The sequence below is a fragment of the Triticum aestivum genome, chromosome 2B (genome assembly GCF_018294505.1).
Source record: "Triticum aestivum cultivar Chinese Spring chromosome 2B, IWGSC CS RefSeq v2.1, whole genome shotgun sequence".
Classification (NCBI taxonomy): Eukaryota; Viridiplantae; Streptophyta; class Magnoliopsida; order Poales; family Poaceae; genus Triticum; species Triticum aestivum.
In genome coordinates this window covers 188,624,707-188,651,029 of record NC_057798.1, presented here as the reverse complement: position 1 = coordinate 188,651,029, position 26,323 = coordinate 188,624,707, and the positions used below count along the sequence as shown (strand labels likewise).

The 26,323-nt window shown below is 47.2% G+C and overlaps 2 protein-coding genes and 1 long non-coding RNA gene across 4 annotated transcripts; 2 read left to right on the top strand and 1 right to left on the bottom strand.

Annotated features, from left to right (window-relative positions):
• Positions 1-9,738: 9,738 nt before the first annotated feature.
• Positions 9,739-13,404, top strand: LOC123044264 (COBRA-like protein 1). The gene is made up of 6 exons (XM_044466962.1): positions 9,739-10,046; positions 11,072-11,151; positions 11,621-12,086; positions 12,296-12,455; positions 12,547-12,824; positions 12,929-13,404. The coding sequence occupies exons 1-6, from the start codon at positions 9,944-9,946 to the stop codon at positions 13,219-13,221; spliced, it is 1,380 nt and encodes a 459-aa protein (XP_044322897.1). The 5' UTR covers positions 9,739-9,943; the 3' UTR covers positions 13,222-13,404.
• A 3,024-nt stretch (positions 13,405-16,428) lies between these two features.
• Positions 16,429-21,256, top strand: LOC123044267 (uncharacterized). 2 transcript variants are annotated; one of them, XR_006419907.1, is made up of 5 exons: positions 16,429-16,672; positions 18,389-18,457; positions 19,453-19,596; positions 20,555-20,728; positions 20,827-21,256. It is a non-coding gene; the product is annotated as an uncharacterized lncRNA (long non-coding RNA). The 2 variants fall into 2 exon arrangements; XR_006419906.1 differs by having other exon boundaries at positions 20,555-21,176.
• Positions 21,257-21,359: 103 nt separating this feature from the next.
• Positions 21,360-23,555, bottom strand: LOC123044266 (COBRA-like protein 6). Its single transcript, XM_044466963.1, has 5 exons — positions 23,249-23,555; positions 23,082-23,161; positions 22,535-22,991; positions 21,974-22,435; positions 21,360-21,883 (listed from the first exon to the last, which is right to left on the bottom strand). Exons 1-5 carry the CDS (start codon positions 23,310-23,312, stop codon positions 21,600-21,602), a joined length of 1,347 nt encoding a protein of 448 aa, XP_044322898.1. The 5' UTR covers positions 23,313-23,555; the 3' UTR covers positions 21,360-21,599.
• Positions 23,556-26,323: the final 2,768 nt, after the last annotated feature.

The following is a 26,323-nucleotide window of genomic DNA, read 5'->3' as shown; positions in this document are numbered from 1 at the left end:
TCTGGGGGAAACCAAGACAACCCCAGTACCGGAACCATTCAACATCTTAGAGCCGTCAAAATACATGGTCCAATGCTCCGAGTGAACTTGAGCTGGCTGCTGTTGTTCAATCCACTCGGCAAGGAAATCTGCTATTGCTTGGGACTTAATGGCTTTCTTTGCCTCAAACTTGATATCAAGGGGAAGAAGTTCAATCGCCCACTTCGCCACTCGACCAGTTGCATCTCTGTTGTGTAGAATCTCTGAAAGTGGAGCGTCGCTGACGACTGTAATGGAATGATCAGAGAAATAATGAGCAACCTTCTTCGTGGTCATGTAGATCCCATACACAAGCTTCTGATAATGAGGATATCGTTGCTTTGATGGAGTCAAAACTTCAGACAGATAGTACACTGGGCGCTGAACTTTGAAGGCTTTTCCTTCTTCTTCCCGCTCGACCGTAAGCACTGTACTGACGACTTGTCCTGTGGCTGCAATATAAAGCAACAGAGGCTCTTTGCTGACTGGAGCAGCAAGCACCGGCTGGGTGGAGAGCAGAGCTTTTAGCTCGGCAAACGCTGCATCAGCTTCTGGAGTCCACTCGAACTTGTCTGCCTTCTTCATCAGTCGGTAAAGAGGCAATGCCTTTTCACCGAGTCGTGAGATGAATCGACTTAATGCGGCCAAGCATCCAGTAAGCTTCTGGACATCGTGCACCCGCACGGGGCGTTTCATTCGGAGTATAGTGCCAATTTTTTCTGGGTTAGCGTCGATTCCTCGTTCGGAAACGAGAAAACCGAGTAACTTTCCACCAGGAACTCCGAATGTGCACTTTGATGGATTGAGCTTGATATCATACCTTCTGAGGTTGGCAAATGTTTCGGCGAGGTCAGTCAGCAGGTCGGAACCCTTTCGCGACTTGACCACGATATCATCCATATACGCTTCCACATTCCGACTGATTTGAGTGAGCAAACACTTCTGAATCATTCGCATGAACGTGGCTCCGGCATTCTTGAGGCCGAATGGCATGGTGATATAGCAGAAGCACCCGAATGGAGTGATGAAAGCTGTTTTTATCTCATCGGGTCCGTACAGACGGATCTGATGGTACCCGGAATAGGCGTCTAGAAAAGACAATCTCTCGCATCCCGCGGTCGAGTCAACAATTTGATCGATGCGAGGGAGAGGAAAATGATCTTTCGGGCAGGCCCGATTGATGTGCTTGAAATCGATGCACATTCGGAGTGAGTTGTCCTTCTTAGGAACCATGACGACATTGGCGAGCCACTCGGAGTGGTATATCTCTCGGATAAATCCTGCCGCCAATAGTCGAGCCACCTCCTCACCAATAGCTTTTCTCTTCTGGACGGCGGACCGCCGAAGATGTTCCTTGACCGGCTTTGCGGTTGAATCGACTCTAAGGCGATGCTCAGCCAGTCCCCTGGGAACACCCGGCATGTCAGCTGGCTTCCATGCAAAGATGTCCCAGTTCTCACGGAGGAACTGGATGAGCGCTTCTTCCTATTTCGGGTCGAGTGTTGTGGAGATATGGGTCGGAGCTGCATTGGGGTCGGTCGGGTGAATGTGGACGGGCTTCGTCTCTCCGGACGACTGAAATGCTGACTCCGTGGCTGGCTTCTTGGCTCGCAGCAAATCACTCGGATCTGCATTTTGCTTATATTCTTCAAACTCGACCGCTGTCACCTGGGAATCGGCAATCTTTGAGCCTTTCTGGAAACACTCTTCTGCCTTTTTCCGATCACCAGTGACAGTGATCACTCCTTTGGGGCCGGGCATCTTCAGTTTGAGGTACACATAACATGGTCGAGCCATGAACCGTGCGTAAGCTGGTCTCCCCAAAATAGCGTGGTAAGCGCTCTGAAAATCCACGACCTCAAACGTCAGCTTCTCTTTGCGAACATGCTTTGAATCACCGAACACCACGTCCAGAGCTATTTGGCCGAGTGACTCGGCTTTCTTTCCTGGTATGACTCCGTGAAAACTCATGTTACTGGTGCTCAGTCGGGACATCGGAATGCCCATTCCTTTCAGCGTGTCCGCATACAATAAGTTCAGTCCACTACCACCATCCATTAGCACCTTCGTGAGTCGAGTGCCTTCGACCACCGGGTCGACCACCAAAGCTTGCCTCCCGGGGGTGGCTATATGAGTCGGGTGATCAGACTGGTCGAATGTAATGGGAGTTTGGGACCATCTCAGATAATTGGGTGTCGCCGGGGCGACCATGTTCACCTCACGATTAATAACCTTCAGTCGACTCTTGCTTTCCACATCCGCAAAGATCATCAGAGTGGAGTTAACATGAGGATATCCTCCCTCACTGTCCTCCTTGTCTTCGGCTTTGTCCGACTCCTTTTCCTTGTCCTTGGGCTGTTTACCTTGGAACTGCTGGATCAGGAGTCGACACTGGCGAGTGGTATGCTTCGGGTAGATGATATTACCCTCTTCGTCTTTCTTCGTGTGGATGTGACAAGGCATATCCATCACGTCATTTCCTTCTTTATCCTTCACCTTCTTGGGGTTCCAGGATCCTTTGGGTTTCCCTTGAACTTGCCCTGAGTCACGGCCAGAGCCTCCCCAGGAGCCGCTGGTTCGGCCTTCCGTTTCTGCTTCCGACTGGAGTTTCCTTTCTCCGACTGACTCGGCTTGTACTTGCCGCTCCGGAGTCGGTCCTCCTCTTCGCCGTTGGCGTACTTGGTGGCAATTTCCATCATCCGACTCAGGGTCATATCTCCGGTTCGACCAAACTTCAAACTTAATTCTCTGTTCTTAACACCATCCTTGAAGGCGCAGACTGCCTGATGATCAGACACGTTCTCCACGGTATGATGCAAAGTGATCCATCTCTGAATATACTCTCTTAAGGTCTCATTCGACTTCTGCACACAAACTTGCAGCTCTGTCAATCCAGCTGGTCGCTTGCAAGTTCCCTCAAATGTTCTGACAAACACTCGGGAAAGATCTTCCCAAGTGTAAATGCTACTTGGAGTTAACTGATTCAACCATGCTCTGGCAGAACCTTCCAACATGAGCGGTAAGTGCTTCATGGCCACCTCGTCATTCCCACCGCCGATCTGTACAGCCACTCGGTAGTCCTCAAGCCAAGTTTCAGGCTTAGACTCACCGGTGAACTTGCTTACTCCAGTTGCCAACCTGAAGTTGGGGGGAATCACCGCGGCTCTGATAGCCCTGCTGAAACATTCCAGACCAGAAACATGCACTCGACTGCTAGTGGGCGCATCTCTGTCAGGGCCGCCTCGATGAGCCCTGTTCCGATCGACCAGGCCTTGCACGATAATGGATCGCGCGTCGAAGCCTGGTTCCCGGGGGTCGACCGGAGCTCTTCGCCCCACACTGAGTTGACGCCTGTCATCTTGCTGCCGAGGAGCGTAAGACCCACCTCTCGGGGGAGGAGTGGGCACTCGACGCCTATCATCACGATCGTATCGGTCACCATATTGGTCCCGTCGATTCTCGCGTCCTTCACGCCGCGGAGGCGATCTGGGGCTGTGAGCCGACTGAACCGTATTCGCAGCGACAGATCGACTGTGAATTCTGTTGCGTGACTGCGACACGGCTGAATTCTGATCTCCTGCTGCCCGGAGCAAATCTCTGATCTGCATCAAGCCTCTGCCAGCCTCCGACTGAGAGGGCTGAATGGACTCTGCTAAACGGGTTGCAGCTGCTAAATTCTGAATCGGGGTTCGATATACCTGAGTCGGCGGGAAGAGTTGACGCTGATTGGAGTCGGGTACTCGTTGCCGCGCGCGCTCGTCGAGTGCTCGCTGAAGATTCTCCAGACGAGCGCGTTCAGCCAAGTTGGCCAAACGTGCCCCTCCAAGGCGCGAGCCTCGGGGGTTTCTCCTGCGATGGGAGTATGCAGGGCATCCACGTTCCTGCGGCGAAGCTCTTCCCTTTGCAGGGAATTGAGTGGCTCGGGTTGGTACTCTTCGTGGACTTGTGTGGGGTCGCCTCCACCGTCTACCCCGTCTTCGCGGGGGAAACCGGGAGGGCTGCGAGGTCCGTTGACCATCAAGACTTCCGCCGCTGGATCACTGCTATCGCACTCGGATGCAGTCTCTACGGAGCCAGTCGACAGATCGAACAGGCCGTAGAGGGACTCGTCGGGCTCGATTGCCGCAACTTGGGTGGTGGCCGTCTGGCGAGCCACCGCGTGCCGCACCCACCGCTGGAGCCTCGACCGACCAGAGCGCTTGCGCTGGCGGGAGACAGGGAGGGTGGACGATAGGGGAGTCGACCGATATGGAGTCGACGGTTGCCGCAGCAGAACGCCGCGGACACATGCGCGAAAATGCGTCGCACCGCGGACGGGGAGCGCATCAACGTCGAGTGGAGCCTCCTGGAGCCAAGCGGAGTCATCGGCGATGAAGGTGAGAGCGCCGAGACGGATCTCGCGGCCCTCGACCAAAACTCCACCAGCAACCATGATGAAAGTAATCGGAAAAACTGCAACTTCTCCAAAAATCGCTAAGACACCTGCCCCACGGTGGGCGCCAACTGTCGTGGTTCTAAGTCTGACAGTAGAGTGGGGGTAGGTATGGAGAGGCAAGGTCCTAACTATGGAGCAGTTGTAAACACCAAGGATGTACGAGTTCAGGCCCTTCTCGGAGGAAGTAACAACCCTACGTCTCGGAGCCCGAAGGCGGTCGAGTGGATTATATGTGTCTGGATTACAGGGGTGCGAACCCTTTACACTGAGGAGGGGGGTGGCTTATATAGTGTTTGCCAGACCCCTCCGGCCCTCAGTAATGCCGGGTTTAAAGTACATTAAGTCTAGGCGTTACTGGTAACGCCTTACATAAAGTGTCCTAAATGCCATAAAGACTACTTGATTACAGACCGTTACGATGCAGAGTGGTTCTTGACCTTCTGGTGGTCGAGTGAGTCTTCATGGTCGAGTCCTTCGAGTCCGTCGAGTGAAGTCTCTCTTGGTCGACTGGAAGGTAGTTTCTTCTAAGGGTGTCCTTGGGTAGGGTACTTTGATCAGGTCTATGACCCTACCCTAGGTACATGACTTCATCAGCGGGCGCGCGTCTCGAGGCTGCCCCTTCGGCCCCTCCTGGCTCGGCTGCTTTGTCGCCCGCACGACCGGCTGGTTCTGGGCCTCCCACGCCCCCACCTCGCCTGCGTGGTCTTCCCCGCCTACCTCACCTGGGCCGGCCTCTCCTGTGCTCGCCTCGCCCGGCCTCGCTTCTCCGCCTGGGCCGGACTCGCCACCACCTGCATCACCTGCGGCCTTGCCGCCTCGGAGCCCATCTCCTGCATCATTGTCTGCCTCTGCTGACGAGGAAGCTGCTGCCCCGCCTCCAGCTCCTCTGGCTCTTCGGCCGCACATACACAGCCGAAGCGGTATACACCAGCCTAAGGTATGGAAAGATGGCACTGTTGCCTGGATTGCTGCTTGCTTGGCCCATGCACAGTCTGATCCTACTGCCGAACCTCGACACTATCAAGCAGCGATGAGTATACTTCACTGGCGTGCTGCTATGGACCTCGAGATTAAGGCTGTTCGTCAGAATGGCACCTGGCAGCTGGTCTCTCCCCGTCCAGGTATCAACATCATTGATTCTAAATGGGTTTTTAAGGTCAAACGACATGCGGATGGTTCTATTGAGCGGTACAAGGCTCGTCTCGTTGCTAAGGGCTTCAAGCAACGGTATGGTCTTGACTACGAGGATACCTTCAGTCCCGTGGTTAAGCCAACCACTATTCATCTGCTTCTGTCGCTTGCTGTCACACGAGGTTGGTCTCTTCGTCAGTTGGACGTTCAGAATGCGTTTCTGCATGGTGTTCTTCAGGAGGAGGTCTACATGCGTCAGCCCCCTGGGTACGTTGACCCTGATCATCCTCAGCATCTTTGTCGCTTGGTGAAAGCGCTCTATGGTCTCAAACAGGCGCCCCGTGCTTGGTATGCTCGCCTGGGTTCTGCACTTCGTGCTCATGGATTTGTGCCTTCCACTGCTGATACTTCACTGTTCATTCTTCAGCGACCAGAAGTCACTATGTACATTCTGGTCTATGTTGATGATATCATCCTTGTCAGCTCCTCTGTTGCGGCGACTGATCGTTTGGTTCTGGCTCTCAGTTTTGATTTTGCTGTCAAGGATCTAGGCAAACTTCACTATTTTCTTGGCCTGGAAGTCACATATCCACCAGATGGTCTTGCTCTCTCTCAGCAGAAGTACTCTCAGGATCTCTTGCGGCGTGCTGGCATGTTGGAGTGCAAGGTTGCTACTACTCCCATGTCATCCACTGAGATGATTTCTGCTACTGATGGGACTCTCCTGTCTGCTGATGATGCTACAAAGTACAGAAGCCTTGTTGGAGCTCTTCAGTACCTTACCATCACACGGCCTGATCTTTCATATGCAGTTAATCGTGTCTGCCAGTATCTTCATACCCCTCGAGAGCCTCACATGACTGCTGTCAAGCGTATTCTGTGTTATGTTCGCTCCACAATCTCTTATGGACTTCATCTCCGGTCCGCACCCTCTAGCATGCTTTCGGTCTTCAGTGATGCAAACTGGGCTGGTAACCCAGATGACCGGCGATCCACGGGGGGATATGCAGTCTTCTCTGGACCTAATCTGATCGCCTGGAGTGCTCGGAAGCAGGCTACAGTTTCTCGGAGTAGCGCTGAAGCTGAGTACAAGGCAATTGCTGATGCCACTGCTGAGCTTATTTGGGTCCAGTCCCTCCTTCGAGAATTGAAGATCTCTCATAGTCAGCCTCCTACTCTTTGGTGTGACAACATCAGTGCTACATACCTCTCATCGAATCCGGTATTTCATGCCCGAACGAAACACATCGAAGTTGATTATCATTTTGTGAGAGAACGTGTTGCACAGAAGTTCCTGCAGATCAAGTTCATCTCCTCCAAGGATCAACTTGCTGATATCTTCACCAAACCGTTGTCTCTTCCTTTGTTCATAGGCTGTAGACGCAATCTTAACTTACTGAGTACCTCAGGCCATAGTTAAGATTGAGGGAGGGTGTTAGACTGTATATTGTATGACAACTGTATTTGTCTCTGTATTGTACCTCTTGGTACCTTATATAAAGAGATAGGCCACGCACCAGATGCGTTGAGCCAGTTTCCACCAAACCACAGTTTAACACATCCTGGCAGTGTTTTTTAATATTTATCTTGGATAATACTTTGACTGCAAGGTGCTGGAAATATTCCTCGAGTTGAGTTGTAAGCTCTGAATCCAGTCAACTGAGTGGGATTTGGTACTTTGGATCCTAAGCGCAACTCTAATGCGGCGACCCATTTTGTCCGCGCGTCTGTTTGGATCGGCGCAGACAGAAAAGTAGGCCCGACGCTCCGACCCAAACGGACGCGCGTCCATTTTTTTCCGCATGCCAACCCATTTTCGCCCAATTTTGAGCCTCATTTACGTCGGCACGGACACGAGCCTCATTTTCATATCCATTTGCCAATATGCTTGCATGCATTTCATTTGTAGGCATTTTTCAAGCTTTGAAGGCATTCAAGGTCCAACACTATGGCAAGTCTTTCAACCTCTTCCATTGTTGGAGGGTCATCAAAGACGAGGAGAAGTTCAAGACGCAATATGCCGCCCTCATGGCGCGTGGTGGAAAGAAAGCCGTGGAGGAGGTTGGGGATGGTGAGATGCCACGGACGCGGGGGAAGACCAATTCCAAGAAAGAGGACAAGCGGGATGCGGTGTCCAACACCTTGATTGCTACCGTGGAGGGCATGATGACCAAGAAGGACTCAAGGAAGGAGAAGCGTCGGCAAGACAAGGAAGAGCAAATGAATGCAATCATGGAGATCCAAAGGAGGGGGCTTGAGATGGAGGCAGAGAAGCAAGCGAGGATGCTTGAGATGGAGGCGGAGAAGCAAGCCAGGATGCTAGAGACCGAGGCCTGCCAAGACCAAGGCGAAAGAAGTGGCTCTCGCTAGCATGATGACAGACGTGGAGATCATGAAGGTGGATTTCAACACTGTGTCGCCGAGGAAGAGGTCGTGGTTCGAGAAGATGCAGGCCAACATGTTCAAATTCGACGACGAATGATCTATGGCGGTGAGTGTCATCCTTTTTTGTATGCTGGCATGACCACGGCCGTACGAACTCCCGTCCCTTTTTTCTGTGCTAGCATGTGTACCGGCCGCTGGCAAGTGCGCCAGCACGAAATGTGGTGTTTTTTGGAGCTGGCATGGCGCCGCCATGAAATTTGGGCGACGACATGGTCGTTGGCATGACCTACGGCTGCAGACCTTTTTCAAATTTGTGTGTGAACATGAAATGGGTCGTCGGTGTTGGGCACACTGCCAACCCAAATGTTAAATAGAGCGGACGCCGAGCGTACGGCCGACCCAAACGGACAAAAAACGGACAAAAGTGCCGTTCGTTTGGGTCGGCAACTTGAAGTTGCTGTAACACGACCACATAGAACTGGAAGTAGAGCCTGAGTGCATGGCCGACTAACTTTTGTTTTGGCGAACAGACCGCCGGAGTGGCTTGGTCAGCTATAGACGATGGCAAAGTGTGTGCAGACCGAGCGACCGAGCTCCTTTTGCTACCGAAGACAAGAATCTTGACTGACCTGACTACCTGAGGCGGGGTGAGAGTTGTGCCTCCGCTAGCCACATCCTACAACGCTTTCGACGGGACAATGGACATGAGCGTGCCCACACGACACGAACGAGACCCGCGGCTGAGCCAAGGCAGACGGGCGCATGGGCTGCGCGGCGCAGGTGCTCCGGGTCACACAAGCAGTGCATCTCATCTCCCGCTTTGCACGGAATTCCATCTGCCTATCCATATATCCAGATCCAACGGATCGGAAGAGGAGCATGCGGCGGCTGAGCGCCTGCATTGCACGCGTCGGTGCTCGCTGTCCAGCTGGATCTCGGTTGTCGTACCTAGTACGTTCGTTCGTTCATGAGACCTGCATGGATGGACACGCGACGCCGACGTCCGCCTTTTCGTCCGCAACCTTTTCTCCCGTAAGGAAATGGAGACGTTTAACGTTTGCAACACAAGGCTCCGGTTGATACGGCCGTTCGCGCTAGCTAGTGGGAAAGTCCTTTGTGTGGAAAGACTGCGCACACAAGACACGAAAAGCTGAACTTTCTTATATCGGTCTGGAAGCAAAAGGAGCCTCGGGTTCGGATCAGCGAGCACTACTAGTGATGAGGACTGATGAAGGATAAAAATCCATCACGCACATTAATTGGGACATCCGGCTTCACCAAACATCGGATACTTGTTGCCCGGTCAACCAAGCGACGAGAAATCTTTCATCATCAGTCAGTGAACCAAGCAAAGGCCAGGAAAAGCAACGTGACAGCCATCGGCAGAGCGTCGGACGCACAGAAATGGAGGGAAGGAAACCAGAAACACGGCTGGCAGTAATGGTGATCCATCCGGAACAAGCTACTCTCACGAAAGTGCTACAGTACTTACTAGTTACTCCCTCTGTTCCTAACTAATTGTCTTTCTAGAGATTTCAACAAGTGACTATATACGGAGCAAAATGAGTGAATCTACACTCTAAAACATGTCTATGTATATCCGTATGTTGTAGTCTATTTGAGATGGCTAGAAAGACAATTATTTGGAAACGGAGGGAGTGCTACCCAGTGGAATTTCCAAGAAACAAACAAGCCGGTAGCTGGCTCACGGAAGCAACGGGAAAGCTTCCCACGAGAATAGGTAGCTGTGTGCATGTACACGGCTTCGCGCAACAACAAATCTGACTCGCACACATACACACACGCCACGCCACGGGCACAACACAAACCTCGCTCGCTCTCCCTCACTCTCTGACCCCGGCCCGCTTTTCGCGAGCCCCTTCCGCGCAGAGCACATCGTACTCGAGGGAGTGGAGTGATCAGGGGGGGTGCAGCTGGTTCCCGAGACTCACTCGAGCGACCTCTCCATCAGCCATGGCGGCGGCGGCGGCACCGCGTCCATCTTCCCCGCCCCTGAGGACATCCATTGCGCTGCTCCTCCTCGCCCTCGCCCTCTCCGCGCTCGTGCCGTCGTCAGGTAAGGTTTCTTGATTTCCTCTAAAAAAAAGGGTAAGGGCTCTTGATTTCTCCGAGCTGTTCGTCGATTCATGCGCTGCTCGGGCAAGATCGTCTGGGGGCGAGATGTGGGCTAGTTCTAGGGATCCAAACACGGAGATTTGGGTGACTGGTGCTAAGGGAGGGGCCGGATTTGGTCCGCCCTGCTAATTTTGGTAACGGCGATGATTTCTCCTTCCGCCATAATAATGTGATCGTGATGACCAAGACGCGATTTTCGTCCGGGGATGCATTTCCGGGAGGACCTTGTTTAGGGAGCGAGAAATCACATGCCATCGTTCATCTTTACTATTTTTTGCAACCATCGAATGATCTGTTTTCACGTCAATTACAGCCTTCTTTCATCGTAGCCTGAGAGCCTGAATTACAGTCTTCTTTCATCGTAGCCTGAGAGCCTGACTGAAACCGGAAGGGTCTCCTGTTCCCCATCCCACATTTCACTGTGTCCCCAAAAAAGTTTGGAATTGCAACACTTCTAGGCCTCTTGCACCATTAGCTCTTCGTGTTAGAGTTTTTTTTTTTTAATTCAAATTGGTTTCGTTCAATTTAGTTTTATCGCTTTTGTAGTTCATGTAGCCGTATAGGTTTGCTCTATATTATGACCAAATGCACTTAACAGAAAGGCTGAGTGGCTGCACACTATTCTGTTTCAACTCAGCGAAAAACCCGCCTTATCGATGGCATCATGATAAAATTGTGACCTCCACTTGGTATGTAAACGACAGTTAGTGGGAGTAAAATGGGTATAGTTTAATCACCAATTTGATAACTTGATAAGTGACAGCTCAAGTTAGTGTTCATTCAGTTTAATTTATTATGGCCCTTGTTCAAAAAAATTCAGTCCAATTTATGGTAACATTAACATGTGATATATATATTTTTTCAAAAAATTTCAGTCCAATTTGAACTTGATAAATGTCTGCTACCATGACATCCGTCATTTTTTGTGGAACCATGCTCCAAGCAATTTTCCTTGGCATTTTGCAGATGCGTATGATTCGCTTGATCCGGTTGGGAACATTACGATCAAGTGGGATGTGAAGAAGTGGAGGGAAGATGGCTACATGGTAAGTAAGCCAGTTCAGTCTGTTCGATGCTAAGACCAATTCGGTGAATGCCCCTATCGCTACACAAGTCCACATCAGCTTTCTCCATTCCTACGTACATGAGCAAATTCCATGAAAAAGAATCTTCCATAGGAAAATAGAATAGATGGTGCACTGATATTGCAATACTGTATGGAGCTGCAGGTCAAAGAGATGCTGAAAAGAAAATGGCACAGAATATCTGGCTTCCCTGATAGTGTTTTCTTTTTCCAACAGGAAAATTGGTCTATCTGGCTGATCTTATAACAATCAAAAGTCATATGACACGATCATTTACCGATTTGTCGCAGCATTTAATTAGGGTTTCTTCGGATGTATTTGCACAACTTATAAGCTGACAACCTCCACAGTCCATACAAAATCTTTTATCCTGTCCACCAATCTTTTCCAAACTGATGACAAATAAGCTGTAAACTCCTTTCTCCTGCAGGCCACCGTTTCACTGTACAACTACCAGCAGTATCGCCACATCCAAGCGCCGGGATGGAAGCTCGGCTGGGTGTGGGCGGGGAAGGAGATAATCTGGAAAATGGCCGGCGCCCAAACCACGGAGCAGGGCGATTGCTCCAGGTTCAGAGAGGAGCCGCCGCCGCACTGCTGCCGGACGGACCCGGAGGTGGTGGACTTCCTTCCGGGGGCATCCTACGACAAGCAGACCCCAAACTGCTGCAAAGGAGGAGTCCTCAGCTCATGGGGACAGGAACCCGCCAACGCCATTGCCACATTCGACGTCAACGTTGGTCGGGCAGGGACTACGAACAGCTCCGTCCAGGTGCCCACAAATTTCACCCTCAAGGCCCCTGGGCCAGGGTACACCTGCGGGCCTGCAAAGGAGGTAGAGCCTACCAAGTTCATTGACAAGGATGGGGATGGGAGGAGGACGACCCAGGCCATCAGTAAGATCCTCATTTTCATCATCTACCACCATTTGATGCATGGTAGTAGTATATTTCAGAAGAAGCTTTTTTTCTTCGAAAAGGAGGATAAAACCCCGGCGAAGCTTTTGAACTTTTCGAGTTCGTGTTCATGATCTTCCTACTTCCTGCCGTGGCAAGAACATTTACTACTTAGCATTTTGGTGATAGCTTGTGTTTCTTTTGTGCAGAGACATGGAATGTGACGTGCACATACTCGCAGTTCGTCGCGGGAAGATCCCCGACGTGCTGCGTTGTGCTCTCGTCGTTTTACAACAGCACCATCGTCGAGTGCAATAAGTGCTCATGTGGCTGCCAAGATAACAGCACAAACCCAGTGAGCTGTATCAGGTAAGTTAAGTTTCATTTGAAACAACAGCAGGAGTCACAATTTTTGTTCGGTTATACAGTATATGTGACGGTTGGGTGTCCTCTTTGGCAGGCCCAACTCACCTTATCTGTCTTCTGTCGTGCCCGGGGATAGCACCAACACCCCGGCACCTCTCGTGAAATGCTCTTCTCATATGTGCCCAATAAGAGTGCAGTGGCACGTCAAGGCTAACTACAAGGACTACTGGAGGGTGAAGATCACGGTGCAAAACTTCAACTACCTGATGAACTACTCGCAGTGGAACCTCGTCGCGCAGCACCCCAACTTCAACAACCTCACCACTATCTTCAGCTTCAAATACAAAGATCTGAACCCTTATGGAACAATAAGTGAGGGCTTTGCTTCAATCATCTTCCCCTGAAAACTTATACATTGTGCAACGTATATTTGTTTGTGTTCCAGCTACTGACAAGTTATTACTTTGTTGTCGCAGACGACACCGGGATGATGTGGGGCATCAAGTACTACAATGACCTGCTCATGACTGCCCAGCATAATGGAAATGTTCAGTCTGAGCTTTTGTTCCGGAAGGACCCGGAGACCTTCACCTTCCAGAAAGGATGGGCGTTTCCGAGGCGAGTGTACTTCAACGGCGAGAACTGTGTGATGCCGCCTCCAGATGCGTACCCATGGCTGCCGAACGATTCTCATCGACTGTCGGCATCACTTACCATTCCATTCATAACCGTTTGGACAGCATTGGCATTCTTGCTGGTTCATGTGTAGTGAAGGTCGGTCCAAGGAGGAATGAATACATTAGATGGAATTGCACAGAGGTTTTCACATGATTATTGAACAAAGGTTTAGAATGACAACTAGCATTGGCTGCCGAACAAAGGTTTAGATGACAACTATCTTGAAGCTCTGGCTGATGGTTGTACATTATTACTGGATGTGCTTTCTTTTTTCTTTTTTGCGGGGATACTTGATGTGCATTCTAACTAAGGCAAGACAGATACTTAACTCAACACAAAACATTTTAATTTGTTAATAAAGAAAAAAACACAATAATGATAGATATTGACTGTACTCCCTCTATTCCTAAGTGTAGTGTGCATATTTTTTGGAAGTCAAACATTGTTTAGTTTGGCCAAGTTTAGTGAGAAACATATCAAAGAAATAATACCAAATAAATACTAGTCCTACTATAAATATATGTTTAATGATGTATCTAATGATATTTATTTATTATTACAGATATTGATATTTTTCCTCTATAATTGTACTCAAAGTTTGGGAAATTTGACTTTTAAAATATTTTATGTGCACTAAACAGATAAGTATAGAACATCTATTTCCATTGTGGATATGAAAAGCACATTCAACTAAAAGAAAAGTATGGTTTTTGGTCCCTCAAGTTCCACAAAAGTATAGACTTGGTCCCTCCGGATTTTTTTGGTATATATTTGGTCCTTCAAGTCTCAAAACAGGATAAGTTTGGTCCAAAACCAGATTTCGAGCACGTTGACCGGTGTTTGACTGGAATTGACCAGGGTTGACCGATGAACAGTAAATTTGAAAAAATAAAACAAATTCAAAAAAATCTGAAATTTTGTGACAACCAACATGCTTTTGACTTTACTGTTCATCGTTCAAACCCGGTCAATGTGCTTAAAATCTTGAGGGACCAAGTCTATATTTTTGGGGAATTTGAGGGACCAAAAACATACTTTTCTTTTCATATAAGCATTGCTTTCTATCTTAATATATACACGTAGAGCTCATGCTTCATGCATGCTATCGGAAAGAAGAAAAAAAGCGTATGCCCATGCAAATTGAGGTTATTTGAAATCGGTTTTGCTAAAGCACGTCAGATGTACCCTAAGTATTGCACATCTAAATCCTATGTCATTGATTTACATGAAGATTTGTGCGAAAATTTTCTTTTTCCTTTTCTTTTTCTTTTTATGTTTAAATTGAGCCACTTAGATGTGCAATAATTAGGACACATCTAGATATGCCCTAGACGGACTCATTTGAAATCTCTAATTTACGTCAGCTTCAGTAAAAGATGGATGTGTGCATCGCAGTGGCAATGATGCAAAGGCCAGGGTTAGGGCCAGGGGGGAAGTTCTAGATATTTTTCCGTACTTTGTATCTGGCGTACTTCACCTAATTTCCTCCGCAGTCTTAGGCTTCGGTGGCATTTATCACGCGCTTCTGGGACCCGAGACTCTTGAGGAATCTTTTCCATTCTTTGGTTATGTCTGGAAAGATAGAAATAAAATGACTACAATTTTGAGTATTCACTTAATTTTGTTAGGTCTAGGTGTTTTTCTTCTAGCACTCAAGGCTCTTTATTTTGGCGGTGTATATGATACCTGGACCCCTTGGGGGGGGGGGTGTAAGAAAAATTACCAATTTGACCCTTAGTCCCAGTGTTATATTTGGTTATTTACTAAAATCTCCTTTTGGTGGAGAAGGGTGGATTGTTAGTGTAGATGATTTCAACCTTTTTTCGAAAGAACAAAAAAAAAACACCAATGAACAGAAGAAAGTGCTATGGGTCAGAAACGGGAGATGCAAATTCCAACCTGATCGTGTTGCACAGACATATTCCTCTACCGAAAGTTTGATCCTGTCCTCTGCGTGCTCTACTTGAAATGGGGGAAAACTTGCGTTTAATTATATCCAGATCAAAACACCACCGATCTCAATCTTGCTGCCCAAAACGTTCTCCTATTGAGAAACAGTAAGACGCAGCAAGCTACGCCTCTCCACAGCGACTAGGCGTTCCCATCCGTTTGTTATCCATCAGTCGCTCCTGGCCCGTTTTTACTGCGAACCGCCCCAGTCACCCCGGGCCAACGTTACAGGGCTGCTGCTCCCGACGTTGACCTGTGCGTCTCCTTGTTAAATGGGCCGGTAGGCAAGTGTGGAGGAGCATCGTTCAGTAGCGTTAGATTTACCAGCCCACGTGCTTTTTTTGTGTGTAGCCCACATCTTGGTCCATGAGTTCATCAAAACAATGGGTTACACTCAAAAACATATATATCAAAACGCTGGGTGCAATGATCCTCAAAAAAGAAAAAGAAAACGCTGGGTGCAACAGGAGAGGAAACCCACGATGGTACTCTTCCCATGGTGGCTACTCGCCTACTCCGAAAGCCGATCTGGGTGATTAATTTAAATGTCCGCCTATTGCAAAATCCTTCTTTCTTGTAATTTACCTATAGTTCAATGCATCAACGAGCTTTTGTTGATCTGCATTGGATTTCTACAACTTAGAAATATTCAAAGTTGATGATAAAGATAAAAGAAGTTCGCTTTTAAACAAATACTGACTCCGTTTTTAAATATATGTCTTTTCAGAGATTTCAATGTAGACTACTTACAGAATAAAATGAGTGAATCTACAACCAAGCGCTGCGTTACACGATTCGGCGGCACTCGCGGATCGGGATTGGTAGGTGGGCCCTACCGCCACACAGCTAGGCGGCATGCAGTGCTAGCCGGTGGGCCCTGCCACCACTCAGCCAGCAGCGCCTGCTATGCTGGACGTGAGCCGTTGCTCTCTCTTCGTTTTCAAGCATCCATCTCCTTGACAATTAAATATACCCCCACTATCGTATCAACGTAACATAATTCAAATTGTTCAAATTATATCAAGCATCTAAAGTATTTTCCACATTCATATCATTACCTTTTGATATTATAAAATTTTATCATTATTCTTCGGGATTGCTAATTTTCATCCGGATGAAAATAATTCGTTTTCATCCATTTTTCTATCCGTCCGATTCTTGTGTCAAGATTCACGTTTTTCCTTTCCTTTTTCCAGCCTCGGGGGTGTTTTATTCGTTACCGGGCCCGCAACCCCCTGGAGACCCGTTAATCATGGCGGGTCCATGTGCTAACCGGTTTTTATTTTATTTTGAATTTCTTTTATCTCCTCCGCTGACTTTGTCCGTTTCCCTTCCCCATTTCTAGCAGCGAGATCTTGGAGGCAGAGAGGGGAGAGCCATGGCGATTTTGGCTGGTTAGCTTTGTTAGGCGTCCGGTCCTCCCCCCCCCCCCACCCCCCTGTTGCTTCTCCTTCAAGCGCGTTGAGGCAGAGGAGAAGTTGACGCATGGTGATTCGGCGGCGGTGTCTTATCTGCTTCCATTGATTTCGTGATGCTCCTCCTTTTGCTGTGGTGTTCTCCGAGCCTTGTGCCTCCCTTCTTCCCACAACGAGGTTTGCTTGCCAGTATCCTTTCCCCATGTCTTCATTTCGCTGCAATTTCTGTAGGATCCTGCTAGATCTGGCTTAAAGGTGTGCTTGTTCCCGTGTGTAGTGGTGGATCCTAGCTCTTTTAGGTTGTTTGTGGTGGTTCCTAGATGTCTGATTTTTGTTGCAGATGGAGCAACATCTAGTAGATGTAGATGCAGCAACACCTGATTCAATATAGTTGTAGGGTTTGGTTCCCTTATGCCTATTTTTTATTTATGCTCCCGAATGTTTCTGTAGTTGTTCATGTGCCCCTATATGTGTACAACCCCTAGATGTGTGGATGTAAATGTTGATCTAGCTCGTAGATGTTTCGACTGTATGTGTGTACGATGCCAGTTGTTTTTGTCAGTGAGTTGGGCTGTAACTTTGGGCGAAATCGGAGTGATTGGGACTGAATTTTACCAGTTAAGCGTCAGTGATTCTGGACTGTAGTTTCAGGTTTTATCAGTCCATCTTACTCTGTAATTTTCGAGTGCTTTTGTGTCTGTCTTTGCAACTTCAGTGATGTGTAAGTTTCAGTGATCTACTCTGTAATATTTGAGTGCTTTTGTCTTGTAACTTCAGTAATGTGTAAGTTTGAGTGATCTACTCTAAATTTTCCACTCGTTTTCCAGCACCAATTACACTCAGTATCAGTGTAACTACAGTCTGAATTGTATTGTGAATTAACTCTGGGCTGCAAGTTTGTATGTCCCTTTTTATCCTTTGCTAGCTTTTGTAGATGTACATCCCTTCGTTGTCGTACCTAGTGCGTTCTGCTAGCAAATTTCAGCTCTGTTCTTTGTGTTTCTGTGAAACAGAATGTCCTTTTCATTTTCAGCTATGTAAATGTTTGATTGCTCTATTTGAAATCCCTGTTTTCTTAGTGGATTTATAGTGTGTTTTCTGAGTGTTCTACACTGTAATTCTTAGTGGATTTACAGTGTAATTTCGTAGCGGATTTACACTGTAATTCCTTAGCGAATTTACACTGTAATTTTAGGTGGATTTTTTTTACTAGATTTACACTGTAATTTTCAGTGAATTTACACTGTATTTTTAGTGGATTTATACTATAAAATGCAATGGATCTACACTGTAATTCTTAGTGGATTTACTCTGTAGTTTTCAGTTGATCTTTCATTGTAATCCTATAAGAATTACACTGTATCTCTTGATTTTTACAGTGTAATTCTTAGTGGAGTTACACTGTAATCCTTAGTGTTTTTGTAGTGACTATTAGTTATTCTTGGATTACCTTGTATTTACACTGTAGCTCTTGATTTTACGGTGTAATTTTCAGTGTATTTACACTATAATCCTTAGTGTATTTTGGCTAGGGTCTGTTAGTGGGGTTTTACCCTTGTAATCTGCATTTGACTAGGGACTATTATGTGGATTATTTTTGTATTATCTTTAGTGGATCTTACAGTGTAATTCTTATTGGATTTACAGTGTAACTCTCAGTGGGCTTACACTGTAATTTTTCAGTTGATTCTCCCCTTAGTGAATTTGACTAGGACTGTTAGTTGGTTTTTACCCTTGTACTCTGCAGTTGAGTAGGGTCTATTATGTGGATTTTTAGGTCTGAACATTTTTCAGGTAGCCAATCTCTATCTTGTTTGTAATTTACTTTCATGCATTTGGTTGTTTCTTTATTTTATTTTTTTACCGTGATGTCATTTTGGTTTTGCTGTGTAGGTTGCAAGTCTCTTGCTCTTGACTCTACAAAGAAAGCATCAAATGATTCGTCAGTTGGTAAATCTGCTGGTAATATTTAGTCAAACGAGGGTACAAAGGATGGTCCAAATTTGGTTTCTTGTGTGTGCCATGTAGTATCAGTGCTTAACTTTTTTCTTTAGTTTCAGTGCGATCTTCATAGTAATTACATTTAAAAGATCATAGTAATTCTAAGTTCAAGTGACAGTAATTTGCCCTTTTATAAAGTTCCAAAGTTTCAAATATTCAATCATAGTGTCATTTTGGTTTCTGAGCAGGAACATATTGGTTTCTCTATATAATACACTGTATTTTACACTGTAGTTCCAGTGGTCTAGCACTGGAATTACAGTTTGCTTACACTGTAATTCCAGTGGTCTAGAGATGTAATTCAAACTGTAATTACAAAGGATTTTTCACCCTGGTCCACTACTGTAATTTCTATTGCTGTCCACTGAAATTTTAGTGGTCTAGTATTGTAATTACAGTTTGTCTGTCACTGTAAATTCCTTATCTGCCAGTGTAATTTAGTTTCACATGTTATTTTTCTGTTCCTCTGTAACCATAGTGTAAAAACACTTGTTAGATTTTGCTTTTGTGTAGGATCTATTCATCTGTATATGTTCTTATTGCTTTTTCTAGTGATCTATTGATTTTGAGTTTATAACAAGAGTGCTCTGTGGATTCTGATCTACTCTTTCGCTTTGGTAGCAACCTGTTGCTGCTCAAGGTAGAACAATATTTTTTGCATTAGCTAAGGAAAGTTTTTGCAGGATTTCTTTCCCTGCTGTTTTATATTTAAATTTCACAATGATAGTACCTTGTACATCATTTGCGCCTGAAGTAGTTGAGTAAAAGAGTATGCCCTGCTCTATTATTTTGTTAAGAATCAAGTTAGAAAAGCATGGTTGAATATGTTTGTTCATTTTTTTAGTTAAAAAAAGCAATACAGAAACAATACAAAAAGAGTAGAGCTTTTGTGTTTCATGATCTACTCTTTCATGATTTGTTACTGATTTTTTTACTCACTATCTTTTTAATTTCAGTTGTACTTCCCTATTGGTCTCGATGGTCGCTGGTTTTCGTTTGTCGTGTGTATCGAAGATAGAGCTTTTATGTTTCTTGACTCAGCGTTTGGAGAGAACTCAACGTATCATAGAGATATCTATGATGAGCTGGTGATTTTTCTTGTAAGCTTTTATGTATATTTCTGTTAGATTTTGTAGTTGTGCCACTTTCATGTACTACAAATATAGTTTTTAATGCTCCCTCTCTGTTCTAGTGCATTTTTCCATGTATTTTTAGTTTATTTCAGTTGTATTCCCCTATTATCTTAGTGGATTTACAGCGTAACTCTCATTGGATTTATATTGTAATTATTTTTAGAGCATTTTTACAGTGTAACTCATTGGATTTGCACTGAAATTATCTTTAATGCATTTTACAGTGTAACTGCCATTGGATTTACACTGTAATTATCCTTAGTGCATCTACAGTGCAACTCTCATTGGACTTGCACTGTAATTTTCTTTAGTGCATTTTATACTGTAGCTCTTATTGGATTAGTGCATTTTACACTGTAACTTTCATTGAATTTATACTGTAATTATCTTTAGTGCATTTTACAGTGAAACTCAAATTGGATTTACACTGTAACTATCTTAGTGAATTTTTACAGTGTAACTCTCATTGGATTTATACTGTAATTTATCTTAGTGGATTTTACAGGGTAATTCTCATTGGATTTACACCGTAATTCTTACTTGTTGTACTATGTAAAGCTTAGTGCCATTGTACTGTATTCACCACTTTGTGTCTAGTGCATTTAGTGTTAGTTATTTCAGTGTAACATGCACTTTAATTGTACTGATAGCTCCTCCTTATCGTCTACAACGCACTTAATTTTGTTTTCTACAGTAAATTAGTTTGGTATGCTTTCCTAATTTTTAGTTTGAAAACAGATTCATAATATCACTCCTATGATGCACAAATGAATTAGTATCGAAGAGTTTGATGTCTTGTATACAGTTGTTCCTAAGCAAGAGAATTGGTATTATGTTTTTTTGCCTTACATGATTTTGATTAATTTTATATAGATTGTTTTGTATGCTTCTTTTCTTATTTTTTGTGTTCTTTGTAACTTTTCAGGCATGATTGTGGTGTCTTCACTCTGAAGTATATGGAGATCTTCACACCAAGAACTTAGATGGCAAATCTTTTCTCCAATGTATTCGAAATCTTAGGATCAAATATGTGAATGACATGTTTTTCAGCCCCTTGGACAGCTGCGACAAATCTTTTGTCACTGCTTTCTTTGGCAATGTATGTTCTTATTTTCCTTGTCCTCTATTTCATTTTCTTTTCTCCTTATTAGCTTTTTTTTCTTTGCCTATTCTGGTCTCTTTGATTTTTTTGTGTAGGGAGGCAATGCCAAGTGAGGTTCAGCATGTGCACAGTCCTAGCTCAATTGGTGGATGAGTTCCCCTTTTGAGTAGCATATAACATAGAACCACTAGTGCAAATCATTTGGATTATTGGTGGATTTACAAGGTCTTTTTAGTGGATTTAAAGTGGCATCTTTAATGCATCTTGCACTGTAATTCTTAGTAGTTAATCTTAGCAGTTTTTTCAGTGCAAACCATTTGGATTGTTGGTAGATTTACAGTGCCATTTTAGTGGATTTTACAGTGTAACTTTAATGCATCTTACACTGTAATTCTTAGTGGGCATGATAGAAAGTATTGTCGATTTTAGTGGATTTTACAGCAAATTTCTTGGTGGTAATATTATTGTAATTATACTTCTTTGTCAATGTAATTTTTAGGTGACATCATCTTGGTCCTTTCCTCATCCCTTTGTTTCTTTAGCTTAGTGTACATGGAAAAGCTTTGGCTGTATCGCTGTATCGTTGTGGTTCTTTGATCTCCACTTTTTAGCTGCTCTTCTGTCCGGGTTGGAGAAGTTGGGGTGTAGACCCGTCTGTTTATAAAAGTGGGACAGAAAAGCAAACAAGAGACACGGGACAGGAGACACTTGTCATTCTTTGGTTGGCTAAAAAATATGGATGAAAGCTAATTGAATTTCATCCGGATGTAAAATAGACAGTCCCTTATTCTTTAGACATGGGCGGGCGCGGCAACGCGCGCTTTGATGTTCTAGTCTACAGGCAAAGCATCATGACCGCCTCTGACGCTCATGCCATGAGGAGAACCAAGAAGGCGACGGCGACGACGACGGAAGCGGAGCTCACGAGCGACGCCGGCGCAGAGTTGGGCAGGTAAGGGTAGGAGTCCGGCGGCGGCATCCGGCACTCGTCGCCGTTGAAGTAGATCTTCCGCGGAAACGCCCACCCCTGCCTGAACGTGAATGTGCTGGCGTCCTTGCGCATCAGCACCTCCGACTGCACGTTCCCGTACGGCCCCGCCTCCACGAGCTGGTCGTTGAAGAACTTCATCCCGTAGAACAGCGCCGTGTCATCTGCACCGCAACAGATTGAGATCAAAGTCTGATGAGAAGAAAGGCAACTGATCGATGATGATTGAACCGAGATAGCGTTGCTTTTCTTACTGATGGAGCCGTAGGAGACGACGGGCTTGTAGTCGAAGCTGAAGACCTCGGTGATGTTGTCGAGGTTGGGGTGCTGGGCGACGAGCGTCCAGCCGGTGTAGTTGGTGCGGTAGTTGAAGTTGGTGACGGTCACCTTGGCGCGCCAGTAGTCGTGGTAGTTGAGCTTGACGTGCCAGTGGACGCGCACGGGGCACATGTGGGTGGTGCACTGCAGCAGCGGCGCCGCGCTCTGCCGGTTCACGTGCCCGCGCAGCGCGCTCACCGGGCGCGCGCTCTTCCCCGACGCCGACATGAGCCGCTTCGAGTCCCGCTCGCTGCGGGCGCAGGTCTTGTGCTCGCAGCCGCACGCGCACCTGGCGCAGGGCACGATGGTGTCGTTGTAGAAGGAGGAGAAGGAGACGCAGCAGGTCGGGTACTTGGACGCCAGGTGCTGCGAGTAGGTGCACGTCACGTTCCATGTCACTGCATGCGCCATTATATTCATCCATGGTAGCTCGTTAATTACAAAACTATTTCATGCATGCATGCATGGACAGAAAAGGAGAGAAGGCGAGGACGTACTGAGGGCCTGGGTCTTGCGGCGGTGGTCGGCGGTGAGGAAGACGGTGGAGGGGACGACCTTGGCGGGGCCGCAGGTGTAGCCGGGGCCGGGGCCGAGGAGGGTGAAGTTCTTGGGGACCTTGACGGTGCGGTTGGTGGTGCCGGCCTGGCCGACGCTGACCTGGAAGGAGGACACGGCGCCGGACGGGTCCTGGCCGTAGGCGGAGACGACGCCGCCGCGGCAGCAGTTGGCGATCTGCTGGTTGTAGGGCACGCCCGGGAGCAGGTCGACGACGGCGGGGGTGCGCTTGCACGAGTGCGGGAGGTTGGCCTTGAACTTGGAGCAGTCGCCCTGCTCCGTGGCCTGCGCGCCCACCATGGACCAGATCACCTCCCGCTTCGCCCACGTCCACCCCACCGTCCACCCCGGCGCCATGATCTGCCGGTACGTCTGGAAGTTGTTGATCGTCACCGTCGCCTGCCATGCGTGCATGCAACCGATCGGTTAGTTCGTCCACATTGTTCCTGACACGATCGATCAAGAGTTCAAGATGGAGAGGGTACTCACGACGTATCCGTCTGGCGTCCACGAGAGAACGTCCCATTTGATGGTGATGTTCCCGTTGGGATCCAGCGGGTCGTAGGCCACTGCAATGCACGAGCGAGATCAACACGCTGCTCAGCTCAGCCACCACCACTGAACAAACACGACAGCGTAGGGAGCTAGATGGGAACCTGCGACGGAGAGCATGGCCGCGGCGGCGACGACCAGCACGAGCGCGGCGTTGGGCAGCTCCATGGTCACCACACGTGCAAATGCCTGCAAGAACAGCGCACGTACTCTCACCGGAAGGTGCGGATATTGTGGTGCGCGTGCGATGCCGGGGGCTTTAAGGCAAAGAAAGGGAGCACCGGAGCAGGGCTAGCTAGCGGCTAGCGCGCGGCGGGTGGCTTTTGCAGGAGGTGCATTCGGCGGGAAGCTAAGGCGTGCCAGCCACCGGCGGCGCCCGCGCGATCTCGATGGCAAAGCGCCACCAACCTCGATCGGTCTGGTGCTGCGTGCGTGTGTGTGTGCGCCCGCTGCTGAACTGATGGTCACATCACATGGGCTCTGATCCTTGGCGATTGGTGACTCGACGGAGCGGCGCCATGCCGTCCCTGAGTGCGGGAGGCCGGACGCGTAGGCGCGCGGCGTTGGGTATGGTGGCTCGGGTCGGTGCGCGAGCGCGACGTACGTACGTGGCGTGCGCCTTTGGCTGGCTGGATCGAGGTTTGCTTGCGGTTTGGTTCCTCACCGGGCAAGCAACGTGGTGGGTGGTCTGGCCGCGCCCGGAGTGGGAGTAGGAACAGTCCGGTTCCTGTCTCGTGGATTCTCTCTTTTCTTTTGCGGGACATGGAATTTTGTAGAAACTGGTAGTAGTACTGGTTGATGCAGTGTAGCGGCGGCCGGCCGTTGCGATTGCGACCGGTCTCCGATCACGACGCTGCAACGTCCGAACACGCCTGAACATTCTCAAAACGTGCGCGTGGCCCATGCCTTATGTTTCTTGCGTCCCAAGTACGCAATGTTTCCACGGAGAACGATTCATGTTTCAGTCGATTTAATGAGAGCCTTTAGATTCTAATTCAACGACTGTTGTATCTCTTTCCTGGAACGCGCATCATATCATTAAGAAAGAAGAGTTATGACATATTACAATGCCGGCCAATGGCTAGCCAGCTTCACCGCGGTTCCGTGATCCAAGCCATACCCACATATGCAATGTCGGTCTTTAAAATTTCTAAAAAGAATTGTAAAGGAATAATCGACGCGATAGCGCATTTCTGGTGGGGAGATGAGGAGAATTAGAAGAGGATGCATTGGATGTCCCGGTGGAAACTATGATGCATTGGATGTCCCGGTGAAAACTGTGTGTACCAAAAAATCAAGGAGGGATGGGATTTCACGATATTCACTGTTTCAACTTGGCGTTGCTAGCCAAACAGGCATAGCGTCTTCTGGATAATCCTTATTCATTATGCGCTTCTATCCTAAGGGCAAAATACTACCCCGATGGTGATCTGTTAAATGCAAAGCTCAGGAAAAGGCTCCTCCTTTACATGGCAAAGCATCATGGCAGACACAAATACTCTGAATCGTGGCTACATTTGGTGAGTGGAAAATGGACATAATATTAATATTTGGGAAGATGCCTGGATCCCAAATTTTGCCAGTAGGAAAATTATAACGCCTAAGGGAGGCAACCTACTAGGTAAGGTAGGTGATCTCACTGACCCGGTTTCTAACACTTGGGATGAAGAATTGATTAGGCAAACTATGTGGCCGATTGATGTACAAAGGATTCTTTCAATCCCCCTACCGCAATATGATATGCAAGATTTCATTGCCTGGAATTATACGAAAAATGGTATATTCTCAGTTATGTCAGCCTACTCTATGGAGTGTGATCATCAGTTTGGTAACAAACTAAAACACTTTAGGGCGAATCACAGTTAACCCTACTTGGAGTAAGATATGGAAACTAGACTGTCCGGCAAAAGTAAACAATTTCTTATGGCGTACGCTACATGGTACCATCCCGCGCAGGGTTACGCTAGCTAACAGACATATGAATGTTTCACCCATATGCCCAACTTGTTCTGAGGGCTAAGAAAATACAAAACATCTGCTTTTCCAATGTAGTAAAGCAAAGGAGGTCTGGATAAGGTTAGGTCTGGATGATATTATTGAAAAAGCTTGCGAGATTGACCATGCAGAAGAGACGGTGCTGGAGTACTTACTACTACCAGGCCAAGATTTGTGGATTTTGGGTAACCACAATGTGCGTGAGATGATTGCTATTCAGCTTGGTACCTATGATGGGAAAGACGGAAGCTGATACACAATGGGAAAACTCAAAATGTATATCAGATTTTAATGGGGATTCTTGCCCTTACCACAAATTTTGTTAATGTGTTGTCTCCCAAAGCATATGTGAAAACGGAGAGTTGGTCCTGTCCTCCAAGAGGGTTTGTTAAACTTAACGTGGATGCTTCTTTTGATCATGATCTTCTTAGGGGTACGATGGAGCGGTCCTTAGAGATGAGAGATGCAGGTTTATTGCTGGAGAGAATGAGAAAATTGACTTTTTTACGGATGTGTTAATGGCGGAGGCTTTAGCACTCAAATTTGGCCTAACACTAACGTAAAGGGCCGGATGCAACCGCCTTATCATAAACTCAGACAATATAGAGGTGATTGATTCGATGAATGATGGAGGGCAGTCGGCGGGTGTGGCGGCAGCAATATTCGAGGATTGTTTTCATTATGCATGTGATTTCGTTACTGCTAGATTTGAGCACTGTAATAGGGAAGCAAATAAAGTAGGTCACAAGCTTGCTAGATTAACTAGATTTTCTTTGACCTCTAATTGGTTTGAGGAGCCTTTAAATGAAATTGTAATGATCCTCACAAACGGTGTACTACTTGTCACAAATGAATAAAGTGGTTTTAAAAAAAAATAGCTTAACTGTGGTTCCACGGTTACAGCCGCTTGTAGCCCTACTACTCACGCATATCCACAGATCCAAAGGGTGCACCTCCCACGCTGCCAGACAAGTTGCCATAACCTCCACTCGCTGGCAATGCCTGCCGTGATCATGCTTGTCGTCATTGACACATTGTCGTAAACTTCCGGTTTCTCTCCTTCCGGATCGAGTGCATGACAAGGATGAAGGAGGAGTTCATGCCTTTCCTATCCGCCACTGGCTCCGCTACGCATGACCATGTCCACCAATCAACCAGATCCTCCTGTTGGGAAGGAGTGTGTC